The sequence below is a fragment of the Diabrotica virgifera genome, chromosome 1 (genome assembly GCF_917563875.1).
Source record: "Diabrotica virgifera virgifera chromosome 1, PGI_DIABVI_V3a".
In the NCBI taxonomy this organism is placed as follows: domain Eukaryota; kingdom Metazoa; phylum Arthropoda; class Insecta; order Coleoptera; family Chrysomelidae; genus Diabrotica; species Diabrotica virgifera.
This window is the reverse complement of record NC_065443.1, coordinates 20,848,762-20,869,107: the sequence shown is the minus strand read 5'-3', so window position 1 is coordinate 20,869,107 and position 20,346 is coordinate 20,848,762. Positions and strand designations below refer to the sequence as shown.

Sequence of the window (20,346 nt, the reverse complement as noted above, 5' to 3'; positions counted from 1 at the left end):
ATGGAATATCGAATTTTTTCCAAAAAAAATTCTATCGAATTTTGAGATTTGCACTGATTTTGAATATTTTTATCTAACTTTTGCATAGGCTGTTTTTGAATTTTGAATTGAATTTGTATCGAATATGTATACTATTATTGAATTTTTATTAGCCATTTTGTTTTTATTATTGATATTTATTGATTCTATAGATACATTTTCATCGATTTTGTGTTAAATTTTGTATGAGATGAACCTGAATTAATATTTTTTTGAGTGATAAATTATATTTTTTTAATGAATAATGATTAGTGATGACATACGTTGATATAAGAGCTTTAAGACAAACATTGCTATAAGCAAGAGATATATTTTTAACGAACTGACCTGAAGAGTCGAGATAAAGAATCTGGAGGACTATATAGATAAGAAGAAGAACTAACAATATTATAAGCTAAATATTATGAGGCAACTAGAGACAATAAGAAACCCACTGCTCTTGTCAAATTAGGAAGGTACTAATGATTTATAGAAGCTTGAACGCTTATTAGAGACCCACTCTGTGTTTTGAAGGGTACCTATTTTACTCATGATTATTCGTGAATAAACAACGGCCTCAAAGCAAGGGATTGAGGTTGTGATATTTTTAGAAGAATTTGAACCGCATAAAATACCTATTTCGTGTTTTGAGTTAACTATACCACCTCCCATGGTGCGTACAGATCAGGGCGAAAATTCGGGTTAATATTGGCGGAGAACTAAGACATCCGAGTGAAACCTCTTTTATTAAGGTAAAACGAAGGTATCGGAGCTAGTATATGAAGTGATGATTATGATGTTATATGAAATGATATATGAGATAAATGATATATGATTGTTATATGAAATATGTATATGAAGATGAATTATGTACACTGTAGAAGTGTTATTATGTGGAGAAAATGAAGAAATATAGTTGTAGTACCAGACAAGAAGAAGAAGAGAAAAAAAGATAATTTTTTAGTAAAATATGTGGGAAAAATGAAAGAAGACACATAAAAATTGCAAGAAAAGAAGCAAAATTAAGAAGATACTAAGCAAATAAGTAGCTAATCATTGAAATATGTCTAAGAATTAAAGCTGTAAATTTTTTTTCTCTAAAGTAATGTTAATTATAAATAACTTATTTTTAAATGTAGATAATGAATTCAGGTTAAATTTTCGCGGAAAATGGAAGTATTTGAATTAAGGATAGACAATATCTTACAATAGTGTTAGTAGATAGTAAGCAAAGGGACACAAAAAGTGAAGTTCTTAGAGAGATTAAATCTTTATTATAGGTACAAGAGAGTTATTAGAAGTTTTTTAGAGACACATTAGAAGTTTTTTAGAGAGATTACATTTTTATTATAGGTACATTATTTTAAAGTTAGTAAGACATATATAAATAAATCAAAAGAAGACTGAAATAGGAATTATTAATAGAGTAAAGGATACATTTTTTTTACTTATTCGAGTAATATTAGCTTAGCTTAGGACTTTTAGTTAGATACGAGATTTTTAGTTAGGTAGATTAGATTATTCCCCTGCTTATAGGAGATGCATATAGGCACTAAAAGACTATATTAAAAATCCCGATAGGTTTAGTCACTGTTTTCATGTGGACATTGTTTTGTGAATGGAGAAAAGACTCAAAAAGCAAGACGGAACAGAAAGTGAATTAGTGATAATAATAAACAATTTTTAGGATTAAAAAAAACTCTGAAACGTACCATGTTACAGTTAGTTAGGATAGTTAGGAAATTTAATTTTTGAAAATAGTATTAGGTAACCATAAACATTTTGTAAAAGAGAAAGAGGAATATACCGTCAGATATTCTTCTTCTCTTCTTAGGACTTTCTTTTTTAAAAACGGCGGAGATGTGGTATATTATGAACCCTCTGTATAAATCATAATTTAAATATGATGTTATGAACCTTTAGGGTATTGAACATACATAAAAACAATAGCTTATAGTTTGTATCACATGTTTATTACGAGTGAACTTGAACTATATTTGTTATGGTTCAGATAGGTATAAAAACACGCTGAGCAATCAGTATGGATATAGATATACAAATAATTATTAGAAGTTAGTATGTAGTAAGGCGAGGCGCTATGAATCATTAATGTTATTGTTTAGATATTGGATACCAGTGAATAAAATATAATGTATAGTAAGACGTGTTTAGTCTTTTTAATTAATTAGAACCAGAAGGCAGTAACAACACACTATTTAATACAAACTGATCCATAAAGGCAAAATAGAGGGCCGTAGAGGTGTAGGAAGAAAACAAGTTTCTTGGTTAAAAAACATTCGTGAATGGACTCAAATATCAAATGCAGGACGGACAATTATTCCATATTGTAGAAGATCGAGAAGCCTTCGCAATGCTTATGTCCAACATCGGATAATTCTGATATGGCACGTGGAGAGAGAGGATTGTTTGAATTGTCTGTCACTAAAAATGGAAAATGGTCCAACAAAACACTTTGATTTTAAATATCTCCCAAAAAGTATGCCAATCTTAACATTTGAAATACAATGGATATGAAAAAGAGAGTATCAAAAATGTATTAGAATAACTCTTGCAAAAAAGCACCTAGATTATTTTTTATAAGCAAAAATACAGCAAAATTCACTATATGTCAGTCTCAGAGAAATATTAGGTACAGATATACTCAATGTTCACTTAAGGGGAGAGTTCACTTAAGGTGGCTTGAAATCAACATTTCAATCACATTTTTGTTAATTTCTTTTGAAACCATGTTAGAAATATTTTATTTTTAAATTAAATAAACATATTCAGTATAATTCAAATAATATTTAAAAACAAATTCAAGCCAGAATATTGAAAAATAAGCCAACGGTGACTTTTATATTTATACTGAATCTAAAAAATATAATGATGGCTTAAACACATTGGAAAATATCTATGAACATTGCTGTGAGTGGTTTAAAAAAATGGTTTTGAGTTAGCAAACAACAAGTCTAACATTTGTATATTCACTAGACATAATGTACCTCAAAGAGAACAAATACAATTAAATGATGATTACTTTCCTGTTTGTAAATCAGTAAAATATCTGGGTATGATTCTGGATACCAAATTGACCTGGAAACTGCACGTTGATTTTATGCTTGATAGATGCAGTAAAGCACTAAATTTTCTTAAATCAATTGCAAAAACTTGGTGGGGTGCAGATGTTGAAACATGTCTTTTATTTTATCGTTCATATATCAGATCTATTATAGATTATGGCTCAGTACTGTATGGATCGGCTATTAAAAATATTTTAGGTCGCATAGATGTTTTTCTAAACACAGTATTGCGCTGTTGCATAGGTGCTATGAGATCTACCCCTATTGAACCACTCTATGTTGAAACAATGGAACCGCCGACTAAATTCAGAAGGGAATATCTCAGTCAAACATTTCTTCTAAATATCCGATGTTACAACACTTGTTTATATAAAGAAATTAGTACTTTAAATTATTTTGATTTAACAAATAAATATTAGGCTCACAAAAACTCGCCACCGTTATGTGACGCATTTTGAAACACTGCGGATAATAATACTGAACTTGCAGTTGCAAATAAAGTGGTAGATTTCGAAGATTTCTTTGAGTTACTAAATCAAGTAGATATTATACAACCCAGTTATCATGAGCACTTTTTATTAAACAGTATTGTTTTAAACAACTACCTTACAAATTGGTCAAAATCTGTTTGTATTTATACAGATGCATACAAAAGTTCAAATGGTACTGGTTGTGCCTTTTATATTCCAGATAAATTTATAGAAAAAATGTTTAAACTGCCCTCAAATTTCTCCATTTTTACTGCCGAGGCTGCGGCGGTATATGAGGCTTTAATTTATTTCAAGTTGGCATCCTATAATTCCGCAGTAATTTTATCTGATTCATTATCTGTGCTTACTGCTATTCAAACACCTCACCTACCTTGTAGTACTTCTAATCCATACATTTTTTTAATAAAAAAAATCTTATTTGAAATTAATAAACACACCCCAAAAATAAAACTTATGTGGATCAAAGCACATTCAGGACTTACACATAATGAGCATGTAGACCAATTAGCTAAAAATTCCCTCATCCATGGAACAGTAACCAAATATCAGCCCTGCATTCTAGATGCTTTTGCTTGTTTAAGAACTGAACAGATGAAGAGCTGGAAAACACGCTGGGAAAGGTACTGTAACATTTCAACAACACAATACAGTTTGATACAACCGATTATTCCAGAAAAACCTTGGTATAAGAATTTCACCCTCCCTCGCAAATACATATCCACCATCAGTAGAATTAGATTTGGACATGCATGTTATCCTGCACATTTATTTAAAATAAACATATTAGATTCGAATATTTGTCAAGAATGTGAGGTTAAAAGTGACTTGAACCACATATTTTTTGAATGCAAAAAGCATAAACACCTAACCAATCACCTAATTAAAAGAATTATAGACCAGAACATCCCACTCCCTGTAAATATTCTCTTTATTCTGTCACTGAATAAAAAGAAAATTTTTGACTGTTTGGTATCTTTCTTGTCGGATAGTAAAATATTATTGTAATTAGTTATAAGTATTTGTAAAATATGCTTAAAAAAATATAAAAAAAATAAAAAGAAAAAAAAAATAAAAAAAAATTAAAAAAAAAAATTAAAAAAAAATAAATAAAAACATGAAACAAAAAAAAAATAAATAAAAAAATTAATAATTAAAAAAAATATTAAAGAAAAAATCACTAAGAGGATTTAAACCTCCGCGGGGATGAACCGGGTTGACATCCTATCGTAGTGACAAAAAAAAACAAAACAAAAAACAAACAAAAAACTAAAATAAAATACAAAAAAGAATGCATTTATTTTAATATTAAGATTAATATTTTTATTTGTAAAATGTATACACTATGTGTTCTTGATAAACATTAAGTAATATAATATATTTATATTTATTAACATAGTATGTACATTAGCTGTAATGAGTAGGTAAATAAGAAGTAAAAAATTGTAATAATATTATAATAACCAAGTTTCACTAATTGGCAATATCTTTAATACATTTACTTTTGATTGAGACTGGCTGAATGACCATAGTCCAAGCCAAAAAAGAAAAAAAAAACGGTGGCAAATTTTTACAGACGTCTCCAAAAAAAAAATGGATCTTGCGGTGAACATCAGAACTCGTCATCGGATCATGTGAATCAAAAAAATTTAAAAAGATTTTATTAGCTTATGAGTTTCTCCAAGTAACGCTGTTGAATTTTTTTAGTTTTAATGATTTTTCAGTTTTTCGTATCACTCAGAACTCAGAAGCCAAAATAACGAAATTATTTGTAAAAAAAAAACGGTGAAAATCAACATATTTATTATTGTTAAACAAAAAATAAGAATATAACAAAAAATATCTCGACAGCGTTACTTTTAAACTAAACGTAAACGCATTTAAAGTTTTGACAACTTTTATTTTCAATTTCTTTTTTGTGTGTCGAATCGTAAAGTGAAACACACCGGACTATGTGTTTGAATCGCGAGGTAATTTACAAAGAGTAATTTAACAGCTCAACAGCTGTTGTATTTCAGGTAATTTTGTTCCAATCAATTTGAAAAGTTCGGACAGTATCCTTGAAGTTATATCCTTTAATTTAAAATAATAAAAAAATAAAAAATTTAAAAAATTTCAGATCATACCCTCCTTAACACGTTGACGGAGAGAACGTCTATAGATGTCTAATTTCCATTGATGTAATGTGACACAACGTCTGTAGACGTTGCATTTTTCCTTATTCTACTTTGCAAAATACATATAGTGCCACAACACCTGCTTATACATTTGACCCACTGTCCGTCAACGTGTTAAAAATGGGTTACTTTCCACTACTGATGGAAGCGTGAGTTACTTAATTTCACTCACGCCAGTTCACACACGAGTCACGTAGTGGCCATCCTAAATCCCATTATTTTACGTAATGCATCAACATTACATCTCCGAAAAAATAATACATATGAACATCACAATGGACTATCAAAAATTAAATGTCATATAGTTCTAAATAAATGTTCTATAGCCCCGAGGACTGTAAACCTAAGGAGGAACGAGAGGCATTCTACGAACAGTTGCAAACCATCCTGGAGTTCCAGGAGTAAAACAAAGATTCAATGAAAACCATGTCAACGCATATGGAGAACTCATGGCTATCTCTGGCTATCTCTGGCTCATGGCAAGTAAAGCGGCGGGATCTCTTAATGACACAATCTGGAAGAACAAACACCTAACACAACACACAAAAGCAATAATCTATATAGCAGCAATTCCACCTATATTGACATACTCGGCGGAGACAAGACCTGACACATCTAAAACGAGACGACTACTAGAAACAACAGAGATGAAAATACTCCGACGAATATCAGGGAAAACTCTGTTGGATAGGGAGAGAAGCGAAAACATAAGACGATCATGCAATGTAGAAGACATAAATGGATGAGTGACAAAACGGAAACAGGAGTGGAACGAATACATTAGTAGAATGGCAGAGGATAGGGTAGTACGAATAGCACGAGATAAGTCACCAAATGGACGAAGAATTATTGGCAGACCAAGAAAAATATGGTGCGATAACTTAAACAATTTAGGAGGCTAATATTGAAGAAGAAACAGGCTTTAAAGCCTACATACAAGAAGGAAGAAGAAGAAGAAGCATCAAAATTAACTTTTGCTACAATGGAACATCATAGAAATTATATTAATTTACAAACTGGGCAAAATACGATACAAATAATTTCTCACTAGTCTGTCACCAGATTGACCAGATAGTAAAAAAATTTCAGACTACAAAACAATCTCCAATTATTGAAAAGATCAAAATCCATTTCACGTTTCCTATGGATTATAATATGATCATCACGTACTTAATTTTTAATTTATAGGTCTTAAAATTATTTTTAAAGCATATTTGTTATTCCAAATTCCTAATTGGGTAGTAACTATTGTTATTTAAATTCTTTAATTTACATATCAATAAATAGTTTTTATTGGCTGTACTTACAAATGAAGAATACAAAGTATCCAAATATCCATATCTATGCAATAACTAGACTGTTTATGTCGATGCTATATCCGTAGCTCTTTTCTCAGTGCTGCTCTTCCATTTTTAATAATTTGGCTGTTACTGTATCAGTACAAGGTAACATTATTTTTTAAAGAAATCATTATATTATTATGTATGATTGATAGTATGATAAGATTGATTCAAAAGATGGCATAACCCAGACATCCAAAGTGAAAGTTCTCCCCCAACACCAAATTGTTCTATATGGTCCACATAATGTTCAGGAAAAAGTCACACCATTTTGAGCGTCCGGTTTGGGGGGGGGGGGGGGAGATGGGGGAGAAGTCGGTAAATTAGTAGTTTTTTTTAAAGTTTTTCGTCAATATTTATAAAACTATGCTTTAGCGTAAACAATTTTCTATACAAAAATGTTCTACATAAAATGTAAAACAAAAAAGGTCCGATACATAATTGTTATAAAATCAACGGTTCCAGCGTTAATGATGGTGAAAAGTGGAGGTTTTCGATACATTTTATATTTTTTGGGCAATTGATGATGATTTTGGGTGGTGAGGTTGACGTTTCTTCAAGTGCTTATCACTAACATACTATCGGCCACTGAAATAGCAAATTTGATTTATAAAACCCAATCCTGTTAAAGAAAATCAGTAGGAAATTGCCCAAAAAATATAAAATGTATCGAAAACCTCCACTTTTCACCCTCCGTAACTCTGGAACCGTTGATTTTATAACAATTATGTATGGGACCTTTTTTGTTTTAAATTTTATGTAGAACATTTTTATATAGAAAATTGTTTACGCTAAAGCAAAGTTTTAGAAATATTGACGAAAAACTTAAAAAAACTGCTAATTTACCGATTTCTCCCCCATCTCCCCCCAAACCGGACGCTCAAAATGGTGTAACTTTTTACTGAACAATATGTGGACCATATAGAACAATTTAGTGTTGGAGGAAAACTTTTACTTGGGATATTTAGGTTAGGCCTTTTTTTGGACCAATTATACTATAATATCTCCGTAACTTTGAAACCGATTATTTTAGAAGGATTATGCATAGGGCTTTTTTTATTTCAAATTTAATGTAGAACATTTTTGTATAGAAGGTTGTTTATGCTAAATCGTATGGTTTTAGAAATATTTACGAAAAACGTAAAAAACTACGAATTTACCGATTTCTCCCTCCTCTCCCCCCCCCCCCAAACTCGACGCTCAAAATGGTGTGACTTTTTTCTGAACATTATGTGGACCATATAAAACAATTTGGTGTTGGAAGATAACTTTCATTTTGGATGTCTGGGTTTGGGTCTAGTTATACCATACTATAACTATTTAGATAGGAAATAAGCCACAATTAAATTAAAAAAATTATTTTATTAACGTTTCGAAGCCCAAATCGGATTTCGTTGTCAAAATACAAAATACTACTAAAATAAACAAAAATGTTGTTGCTAAGTAAAAAAATTCTTCTAATAATTTATTTAATCTGACTCACTTATATTGGCAATTCAGACGTATATTATACATTTTAAAGTAGAAGACTTTAAAATGATATCGCCAATATTTATGAGTTGCGTTCCTGGGACGACTTTACTAAAAGATAGTTCATCCGATTACATGAAATCAATCCCAACTCAAGAATATCCGTCAAAAAAAATCATAGCATGTGATCTGTCTTTAAAAAGACAACCAAATGCAACGATGACAGTAAAATTCTCGCGTTAGAGATCCCATAGTAAATCACAAGAGAAAACCAGGAAAAACCTCGTGATACTATCCCGACATCGTAAGTATTTGGTCTTACATTTAATTTACTTTCAACAAACTAATACCAAGTTCTGACCTTAATATGTTTAAATTATATATAATATTAATAATACATAGATATACAATAAGTAATACTAAAATATAAAATTTTTACTAACTTGATATGTTATTGACTTACTAATCGTGGTATTTTCTTTCTATTGACTTCTTCTTTCAGTATGGGTAACCACATCCTACTGCATTCTACCGAGGAATTTGCGACACAATTGGTTTCATTTAGCATAATTAGAGCCGCTTCTTTGATTTTTCTCTTTTTACTATCTGATTCATTCAGGACTATACTTGAATCTCTTCACTGAATTATAGAATCAGGTAGTAAAAAGAGAAAAATCAAAGAAGCGGCTCTAATTATGCTAAATGAAACCAATTGTGTCGCAAATTCCTCGGTAGAATGCAGTAGGATGTGGTTACCCATACTGAAAGAAGAAGTCAATAGAAAGAAAATACCACGATTAGTAAGTCAATAACATATCGAGTTAGTAAAAATTTTATATTTTAGTATTAATTATTGTATATCTATGTATTATTAATATTATTTATAATTTAAACATATTAAAGTCAGAATTTGGTATTAGTTTTTTGAAAGTAAATTAAATGTCAGACCAAGTACTTACGATGTCGTGATAGTATCACGAGGTTTTTTCCTGGTTTTCCCTCGTGATTTACTACGGAATCTCTAACGCGAGAATTTTACTGTCATCGCTGCATTTGGTTGTCTTTTTAAAGACGGATCACATACTATGATTTTTTTGTGACGGATATTATTGAGTTGGTATTGATTTCATGTAAACGAATGAACTATCTTTTAGTAAAGTCGTCCCAGGAACGCAACTCATAAATATTGGCGATATCATTTTAAAGTCTTCTACTTTAAATACGTCTGAATTGCCAATATAAATAAGTCAGATTAAATAAATTATTAGAAGAATTTTTTTACTTAGCAACAACATTTTTGTTTATTTTAGTAGTATTTTGTATTTTGACAACGAAACCCGATTTGGGCTTCGAAACGTTAATAAAATTATTTTTTCAATTTAATTGTGGCTTATAGTTAATCATAAAAATGCCACAAGGAAATAGCTTCAGAATAACATTATTATGTATAATTTCATCTTTGGAAGGTCCATGAATTTCTCTCTCAGTTGATATATCTACGGGTTCACTTTTTACCTCTTCTGCATTCATCATCATGATTTAGTAGCTCATGGAACTGTTCTTTCCACTTGCCCAGCATGATTGCATCATCAGTCATTTCATATCGCTGTATTTGGCTGGGAACAATTACAATATCCACTGTACAGTCCCGATCTAGCGCCGACTGATTACTAATTGATTCCGCATCAGGCGACCTTCTTTGAGATTGGCTCAAAAAAGCTGGTGTTCCGATACGTTAAATGCCTTAATATTAGGGACCATTAAGTAGAAAAGTATGACATTCATACACCGTCTTCTAAAAAACAAACTTTGTTGTCAACTAAGGGAGGGGTGTAAATATTAAAAGAAAATAGGTAAATATGGGAACAGTGATAAGAAACAGGTTATAAGATAAAGTTCAACAGAATAATCATTAATAATTAAAAACAAGATGGAAAAATCACAGAAGAAATGAAAAAAATATTAAAAAATAATAAAGGAAACTGCAGATCATAAAAATTTTTGACAAGCAGTTGATAATTTTTTAAAAATTTTATTTTAGTTTATTTAATCACCAATTATTTTTTCGCTATACCATGTACTATTTATTATAACACACTCTGTATAATAACTGAGACATAAATAAACACAAACAATAATAATATTATCAACTGATTATGATAATACGATAATTTCAAATTATCAGATTCAACTTGACCCGTTCTAACTCTACGTTTAAATAGTAAATAAATAATTTATTCATATTTGGGGTGTGGTCCAATAAAAAATAACTGAGCATGAATTCTTCCAAAGTTCAATCGGAAAAACCGTATCCAGTAAGACGCCATCCTACAAGAGTTCATCATGTTAAACGGTAATTTTTAGTTAATATAAAGTATAAATAAAAATAAATAAAATAAAAATAAAATTAATAAAATAATATAAACTAAAAATATTGACAATTCAAATATTGTTAATATTCAACTTTATTGTGACCAAACGCAACCCACACATTCTGCACTACGTGTGACCTAGCTTTTACAATAATAGGGCATTCCAACATGCTGTCAAAATTAAATCAATATGGCGGCCGGGAGGCAAACATAAATTTTATTCTATTAGTTCCTAATGTGCTTTAAATAATTTTAGTTGCGTTTTCTTGTAATTTTGTTTTGTACAAGGATTAATTTAACATGTTCACTAGATGAATCCATTTAAAAAGATATGTCTCTTTTTGGTTGTGTATTGAAGTGTGGAATGCTAAGCATTCATGATACAGTTCAGTTTTATCGGTTACCATCAGTGCTACATTTTAAGCATCATAAAACAACTAAATACATTATCACCTGAGAGGCAAAAACCTAAAACAACTAAATAAGTTATTATCTGAGAGACAAAAACAATGATTAAATACTATAAAACGTCCTATAAAAATGAGAAATAACTAACTATGTCGGTAAACTCAGATCCATTGAGGGAAGTTGGACCTATATTATTTATTTTATTTTGTCAATCTTTTGCTTGTACCTGCTAGCAACATTTGTATTGTCTACCAACAACTTTATATCATCCATGTTTACTCATTCACTGCTTACAACTAAATAAAGTCTTTCAAGTACTTCTACAACTAAAAACTAAACAAAATCTACAACAAAATGTTCGGAAAATACATCTAAAAAACTTTTAATGGCTAAAAAACTTAAGAAACATGTGGTACATAGAATCATGATACTATAAATAACGTTATTTATAGTATCATGCATAGAATATAAACAAACACAATGTTTGGCAGTTTGCCTTCCAGCGTTTTCATAAACGTCAAAAGCTTGGAATGCCCTATACTTTGGCAAATTTGTACCTATTATATTTTTGCAAAATTTTGGAATGTGTTTAATTCGTAGAACAATTTCAACATTTGTTTTCAATACAGATTTTAGTTCTCTATAAATAGTATATCATGCCTCTTGATGCAAAATAATCAGGGAAGCAGGATTTCAACAGTTTCGAATTTCCCATTGAATTTCCTATGGCCTTTTTGATCATTCACCACCCGGTATATAAGACCCCTTTTCAAGCTGCTACTACATTATCAAATACTATTAAGGATTTTATATCTCGTACTAAAGTATATATATTTTTTCAGCAAAATGGAGCCAGCAACCGTAACAGGGGTAGATTTTTTTCATAAAGAAAATGCACATAACCATCACACATGCGAGTATGAGTTGGTTAACGCTGAAGCACCTACGCCAGTCTTACGAAGAGGAGCAGTTTTTCAGTTGGGAATAAATTTAAATAGAACCTTCGATCCTGAGCATGATGTAATAAGAATCAGTTTCGGGTTTGGTAAGTTTATTTAGTTTGAGTTATATATGTTATAGTCAAAGCCCGAATTTCAGGCACTCCTAGGTTTGACTAGGCAATCCTCAGGACTGACTGATGGTCTTAGTCAAAGCCCGAAATAAATTGCAGTTTCGGCTAAATTAATTATTAATAATTAAACTGTCGTAATTTGTTAGATTAGGTTTAATAAAACGTAATTTTTTAATTTTAATGTTTATTATTTTATATTGTCGTAATTAAAATAAAAAAATAGTGTTTATTCTCATATGTTGAGGCATTATGGCATTTATAGTTGCACAATACGTTAGATATTTTACTCTTACATAATTTTGAAGAGCATTTCTTATTGCAGTAGTATTTTATAAAGTCTTGCCCTCCAAATTTAGAATCTTTTGTACTAATTTCTCTTAGAGACAGCCTGGACATCTTCGAAATTAAGAAAATTCCCTTTGCATTCTTCTATTTGATTTCTTGAAAAAAGTGTATTTATTGTTTCGTATTTCGTAAAAACTCTATATAAACCGTCAATTGTTTTATCTTGTGTTATACCCAAAATATTTCGAGCATCTCCTTTGGATCTATCAAAGCTGGGGATAGATATTGTTACAGTTTTTCCGATCGAATTAGGAGGAATTTTTTATTTTCACTTAATTGTTTGATATAATTACCCTGGACATGAAGACCTTCAATCGCCTTTCATTTATTTTAATCTTTTTCTAGTCTGAATCTGTCAAAATGCGTCTGAGTGGAGCGAACGGAGTTTGATTATTATTTACACGTAATTTGATTTGACTAAGTATATGAATTTTATTCTAGCACAAACAAATGGAACAGGAATGTCATCGTCAACTGTGAAAAAGATATTGCAATCGGAGAAAAATCTTAGGATCATCATAATACTAACGAAGCCCCTGGACCGTCGTCATTAGGAGAGAAAGAAAATTGTCAAAAAATGCAGATTACTTCTTCAGATTTGGTTTGTTGTATTTGCCAAAAGGTCTGACGCACATACGTGCATAATTTGTAATCAGGTTGTGTGTGCTGACAGCACACTAGGTGCATACTATGAAGGTTTTGAAAGAAAAGTTATATGCAGCATTGTACACAGACAGAAAAAATTAAAAAAAAAATAAAGTAAAGGCGGTGGAAGGTCTTCATGCCCAGGCTAATGCTATGAAACAATTAAGTGAAAAAAATGTCCTCCAATTCCGATCGAAAAAACGGCAACAATATCTACCTCCAGCTTTGATAGAGTCAAAGGAGCTGCTCGAAAAAATTTTTGTATCATACAAGATAAAAAAATTAACGGTTTATATAGAGTTGGTATGAAATACGGAACAATAAACACACTTTTTTTCAAGAAATCAAATAAGAGAATGCAAAGAGAATTCTCTTAATTTCGAAGATGTTTCAGACGTTAAGCTGTCTATAAGAGAAATTAGTACAAAAGATTCTGAATTTGGAGTACAAGGCTTTATAAAATGCTATTGTCATAAGAAATGCTCTTCAAAATTATATAAGTGTAAAAAGTCTAACGTATTGTGCAACTCTAATTGCGATAATGCCTTAACAAGTGAAAATAAACACAAATTTTTTAATTTTAATTAGGACAAAATAAAAATAATAAACACTAAAATTAAAAAAATTACGTTTTTTAAACCTAGTCTAACAAATTACGACATTTTAATAGCTGATCGGGGTTTGACTAGTCAAACCCCGATTTCATAAAATTAAATTTCGACCTTTGCCTGACCAACTTAGTCTCTCCCAGGTTTGACTAGTCAAAGGCCGAAACTGTAATTTATTTCGGGCTTTGACTAAGACCGTCAGTCAGACCTGAGGATTGCCTAGTCAAACCTAGGAGTGCCTGAAATTCGGGCTTTGACTATAACATATACACAATAGATTATTAGCTAGTCAGTGTTTTTCAATCTGTGGGTCGCGATCCCCAAGGGGGTCGCGAAGCCTTACTCGGGGGGTCGTCGAGTGAAAGAAAAAGTTGAGGTTCTTAAAACACAATTTTACTGGGAAGGATGTGCTTGTTTGTTTTTCAAAATTTTATCAAATTGTGGTACTATTTTTGAAAGGTTACTAATCAAATCATATTCTAATTGCAGTCTATTTCTGTTTTTAGTTTTAATGTCTATCATTGAAGAAAATCTCAGTTCACACAAGTATGCAGTGACTAATTGCACTAATAATTTAAGAGCTTCCTTACTTCCCTTGCCAGTTCTGGATATTGGTGTTTTCTTTTCATCCAAAATACGTCGACACTTTGCGAATAAAATTCCATTTTAAGCATACCATTAGCAGCTAAATCTAGAAGACATTTTATTTTTTGTTTTTTTTGTTGGCATCAGTCAGATCTATTGATGTGCCCAACAAAGGGTTTAGAATCCATCTACGCCTATTGTCAGCTTCAGAGTGCAACTCTGGAAAGTATGTCAAAAGTTGCTCTTGTAAATTATGCAAGCTCTGTATAATGCAAGGAATGTGAGCCGATGCTGCAAAACTTTGGTCTGTTGCATTATCTTCATCAATCTTCTGAACACATGGAAAAGACTCAAACATTTTGTTTTGCAGAGAAGTTGACCACAAACGAAGTTTTGCGTGAAATGCTTATACTTTATGTTTAGCTTTTAAAATATTCTTTTCTCTTTCTTGAAGGTTCTTGTTCAAATTGTTTTAATGGCTAAAAAGATCTGAAAAATTCTGATTTCAAGAGCCAATAGGGTCAGAAGAAGCGTAAGCATATTTAGATTTTGTATCTTGTAAAAACTAAGAACATTGACAATTCAGCTCTCAGTTCCTTGTCAATACCTTTCTTTTGGATAGCCAACTGGCCTTTGTGTGATAAAGGAGATTTTGATGACGCGAGTCCATATCTTCACAAACGATTCTGAATAGCCGGGTTTGCAAAGCTTTATCCTGAAGATACCATGGACAGACAAAGTCACCAACGAAGAAGTACTACGGAGGATGAACACAACCGCAGATTTAGTCAACATCGTGAAGGGCCGTAAGCTGCAGTACTTGGGGCATATAATGAGAAATCAAGGCAGATACGAGCTACTCCAGTGCATTTTACAAGGTAAAATTAAAGGAAAAAGGAGCCCAGGACGAAGAAGAATATTCTGGCTTGCTAACCTGAGAGCATGGTATAAAAAGACCTCAACACAACTATTCCGTATAGCAACTAACAAAGTCATCATAACCAGAATGATCGCCAACGATCGGAACGGACAGGCACCCTAAGAAGAAGAACCTTTGATAGAATTTACAATTTTTATTACCTCCTTGAGCACGTTATTTATATCAGAAGGTAGTACCGTAGAGCCTGTCGATGAAGAAAACAGTGTGTCCAGGATATGTTTGGCATTATAGATTTTATTTTGCAATGAGTCAGGTATTTTTACAATTCATAGCTTTAACTCTAACGCTACAAATAGCAATATATTTTTCCAAATCAATATTGTAGTTGCAAGTGCTTTCTAAAAACATATCGTACAAACACTGGCCAGTAGTGTTTGCAGGAAGTGCTTTGCAAAATAAGATTTCTTTCATGATATTGTCATCTGCTTCAAATCGCACAAATACTACAAACTGTGCCCAGTCGCGTAAATAAAAGATAAATGTAACAAAATAGGAAAAAATTATTACCTAACGTATGCAGTTTTTAATTAAATTATTTCTTTGGCTTTTTATGACACCAGGGGGTCGCCAGAATATTTCAACCTGTAAAGGGGTCGCAAAATCAAAAATATTGAAAAACACTGAGCTAGATCTAGTAATTGGAATCTGTTCTTTGTTAGTTGCGCAAAGGCTTTTAGTTGCTAAAGTAACTAAAAGGCTCAAATTAGCTGGTGCGGAGAATAAGCTGTTATACATTACCTTACGTTCTCCACTCCTTCATCCATTATCTATCAAGTCTACTCTACTGCTCTACTGCAGCTCTATTACCGCCTTCATCCACTCTCTGTTTCACTTTCATCACTATCCAAATCACAGCATTCATCAGTTTATAATAATTGTCTACACGTAATATCAAGTCTCTTTTCTTTTATATTTACCTTATTTAGTCAATGTTAAAGACGTCTATGGAGGAGTAAAAGAGCAAGGTTTATGGCGTAGGCATTGAAACGGGAACCTGACACTGCAAAATTCATTAAGGTATTACGCCTTAGATGGATAGGGCATATAATTAGGAGATAGGAAAGTACAACAGTCAGAAACAAGACAACTAGAGAACGATAAAATCTATTAGAGTTAGAGCATGGAGAAGAGTTACCAGAGGCAGGGGTGAATGGAGTATTGTTCTGAAGAAGGCTTTGTTTTTTAATGAACTGTGATGACACTGATAATTTAGAGTTACTCGTTGTTCTCCTACTTTTAAAGTTTTTGATAGTTCCACAATCTCTTACTTTATTTTTGACCTATCGCTCTTCAGATCACATATTTCCTTGTCATAATGTTTCTCGTCTTTTTATGATAGCCTGGTCCAACCCGGGGATTATTAGCACCCTTTGTCTAGCCCAGCGAGCATCGAGAGTCTTGTATTCCAGTTTCTCTCCATAGCAAATAGACACACTTGCCATGCAGGTTGGCAACTTTTGATTCAGAGCCGCTTAGTCTGGATTTGGTATGGTATGGTACGGTATGGTACATCGGGGCAGGGCCCACTTGTGAGCCCTTCAGACACGTAGACCTCCTACGGCGGGTCCATTCTATCACCCCTATCTTACGGACCAGGTCTATTAGAACCTGATTTTCAGCGTTTCTGAGGCCCAGGCTGCACCGGGCTCTCATGTATGTCAGAATTAGCAGGGCCTGCAAATCTGAGCTCCTCCTGCCGATGCCATCCCGAACGTATAATCTTGGATTTCTAAATCTGGATCTTATACTGATTGTAGCCGCTCAGTCAGTTACACGCTATTGGCACCACCTGAGGGGGCGCCTAGTAGAAGACTAGCAATCTCATAGGATTGTTAGTCTTAATTTATTTGTATGAATGTATAATTTAACTCTTTGCATAGTAATTATACATTTGTTAACATTTAACCCTTAAATGCATGATTTTTTTTATTGATGTCAAATATCAAAAAAAGTCTTTAGCGGAAGCTTAGAAATGATGAAAAAATAATAAAAAAAATTAAGTTTAATTTGAAACACTTGTTTTTGACAATAACAGGTTTGTTGCCAAAATTCTACATTGTGCATACAAGGTCAAGTTAGGATATAAAATCTACATTGTTAATTTACATGAACATTATAAAAACAATTATTATTTTTATTGAAACACATACACCACATTTCTGACATTTTGTTTGTGTAAACCCTTTACAATTTGGGATATTTACACCGTTGTTTGTTATCTTCTATAGTCGGCCAGTGTCCATATCGGTCCCTACTAATATCTTTGGGGGGAATGTACTGAGCTGGTCCTCTCTTTTTCTTTTTTTGGATGTCAGCTTCCAATGTATTTGGTCTCCCTCTTTTTGCTGTGGTTTTCTGATCTTGCACAAACACTCTGCAAGTTCTGTGTGAAAAGCTGCTTGTGTTAAAAGCTTTGCCTGTGGGTTCTTAGCAACCGTCGCTCTTTTATAGAGTATCCAGGAATTGGCAACTGTTAAATCAAGTAAGTGATAAAATATTCGGAGATAGAAATTTTTTATCTTCCAATATGACTGTCCATGAGATCAACCCCTCCCATATGGCAGTTATATTCTTTAATTACAAAGGGACTTATCAAAGCGTTATATTTTGTATATAGGAGATATACCTGCAAAAGTGGAAAGCCAGACGAATTTTTATTATCTTTCCATATTGTAGATGAGATATCTACGCCGTCATCCGTTGCAGTATATTTATGACTATCACCACGAGGAAATTCTTCTTATCCGTATGTGTTGGTAATTTGCAATATGGTATCCGTTGCCTTTGGACTGTTCCCAATGGTAATATTCCCCTTTTGGCTTTATGTACAGGCAGCGGTACATCTGTATAATAATTATCATGATAAAGACGGAAATTCTGATGCTATGGAATAATGCGAGCCAAATATAATAGCGAGCCATAATACCGGATGGTCCAAGATCGGTAGATGGCAAGCTTTCATTCTCGTGGATGATTTGCTTACTTTCTAGCATTTCCATATTTTCTGTTTTGTCTATCTCCTCTGAAATATCTTTAGCTTCATTGCACGTTTCTTCATCAGATTTGTCGCCATAGTTAGGTTCAAATTCAGGGTCTGCAATACTATCTGTGTCGGAGAAATCACTTTCATCTTCACTAGTCAGGCCAGTGAAATTTGCCCAATATTCCTGCAGATCCTTTTCCGACAAATAATTCTGACGATGCATTCTGTAATAAAGAATCAGATGTAAATATTCTGTGTCAGGGATTCTTGAGTGCGCACTGTAGCAAAACGGCAACAAAAAATGTTTTTTATTTTTCTTATGAATGCGGGAAAAACAACAAGGGTGAGCATAATAAAAGTAAAAAGTATATACCTTACCTACTAATTAGGATATTTTTTCAATAATAAATCACTAATATTCTAACTAGATACGACTCTCAAACTTCATCAAATAATACACGACGTTACCTGTTGGTTGCCAAACAATTCAATGGGTCGAAGTGCATGTTTATGCCATCTGTACAAAAAGTGCCAAACTATTTAATATTAACAGTAAATAGACTAAAGGCAACGCTATGCAGTTAATTCAAATTCGAATCAGAATAGATATTTCATTCAATCGTTTACCTATGTTGCCGAACGGCAACACGATGCATTTAAGGGTTAATCGTTTAATATTCTAATATTCTAATTAATAGATGTGTTATTTTGAATATTATTTGCATTATTATATAAACATACGAATATGTATTTTTTATACGTACATAAAACGATTAACGTCTAGTTTAACAACTCAATTCCATGTTTTTGTCGTGCTTATTTTCCCCATATAATAAAACACCTCAGATAATTGAAATCTAACTCACTCAGCATCATCATCATCATCTATGGCTTTTACAACTATTTACTGCTATTTACTATTGTCTTACATTGGTTCCGATCTTGTGCTACTATTTACCATGATCTCACTTCCATCTTCTCCAGGTCTTCTCTGACTGCATCTTTCCACCTTTTTCTAGGCCGTCCTGCCGGCCTTCTACCGGCTGGTCTCTCTCAAAACACATTGTTAATCTGTCTGTCGTCATTACTCCGTACCACGTGGCCTGCCCATCTTAGTCTATTAGCTTTTATGTATCTCACGATGTTTCCCTGTCCAAAAAGAATCTCGAATTCATTGTTGAATCTTCTCCTCCATTCATTTGTCACACACAAGGCCTATATATAACCCGCAGGGTTTTCCGTTCTCATACTAATAATTTATTGATTTCTTTCTTTCTCAATGTCCATGTTTCACTTCCGTATGTCACTGCTGCTCGTATTATGGTTTTGTACATTTGGATTTTGGCACGTCTTGATAGAAGCTTTGACCTCAGTAGATGTTGAACGGCAAAAAAGATTTATTCCCCGCCAGTATTCGTAGTTCAACCTCCCGTTCTCCTGTGTTGTCACTGGTAATTTTGTTCCTAGGTATTTGAATTTTATTTATTTTACAGTTTATTTTCACAATACTCTCAAATATTGTGTATGACCGATTGAGACCATATGCGGAACAAATAGTTGGGGGATATAAATGTGGTTTCTGCAGGCAGAAGTCCACATTAGATCAGATCTTCGTCTTGAGGCAAATCTTGGAAAAGACTAGTGAACTTAATATAGACACACATCATCTTTTCATTGATTTTGAGAGTGTCTATAATAGTATTCATCAAGAATTTCTGATCCACGCCCTAAAGGAGTTTAATATTCCAACTCAATTCATTGATGTAGTAAAAGAAACACTTAAAGTACAAAGCAAAATTCGAATTCAAAACG

General features: G+C 32.4%; 1 protein-coding gene across 1 annotated transcript in view; it reads left to right on the top strand.

Annotated features, from left to right (window-relative positions):
* Positions 1-20,346, top strand: part of LOC114324610 (hemocyte protein-glutamine gamma-glutamyltransferase-like) — a 68,414-nt gene that overhangs the window by 8,161 nt on the left and 39,907 nt on the right. The window contains exon 2 of the mRNA XM_028272477.2: positions 12,199-12,401. Coding sequence (XP_028128278.1) covers positions 12,203-12,401 — 199 coding nt within the window. The 5' untranslated portion in view covers positions 12,199-12,202. The remainder of the gene's footprint in view (positions 1-12,198; positions 12,402-20,346) is intronic.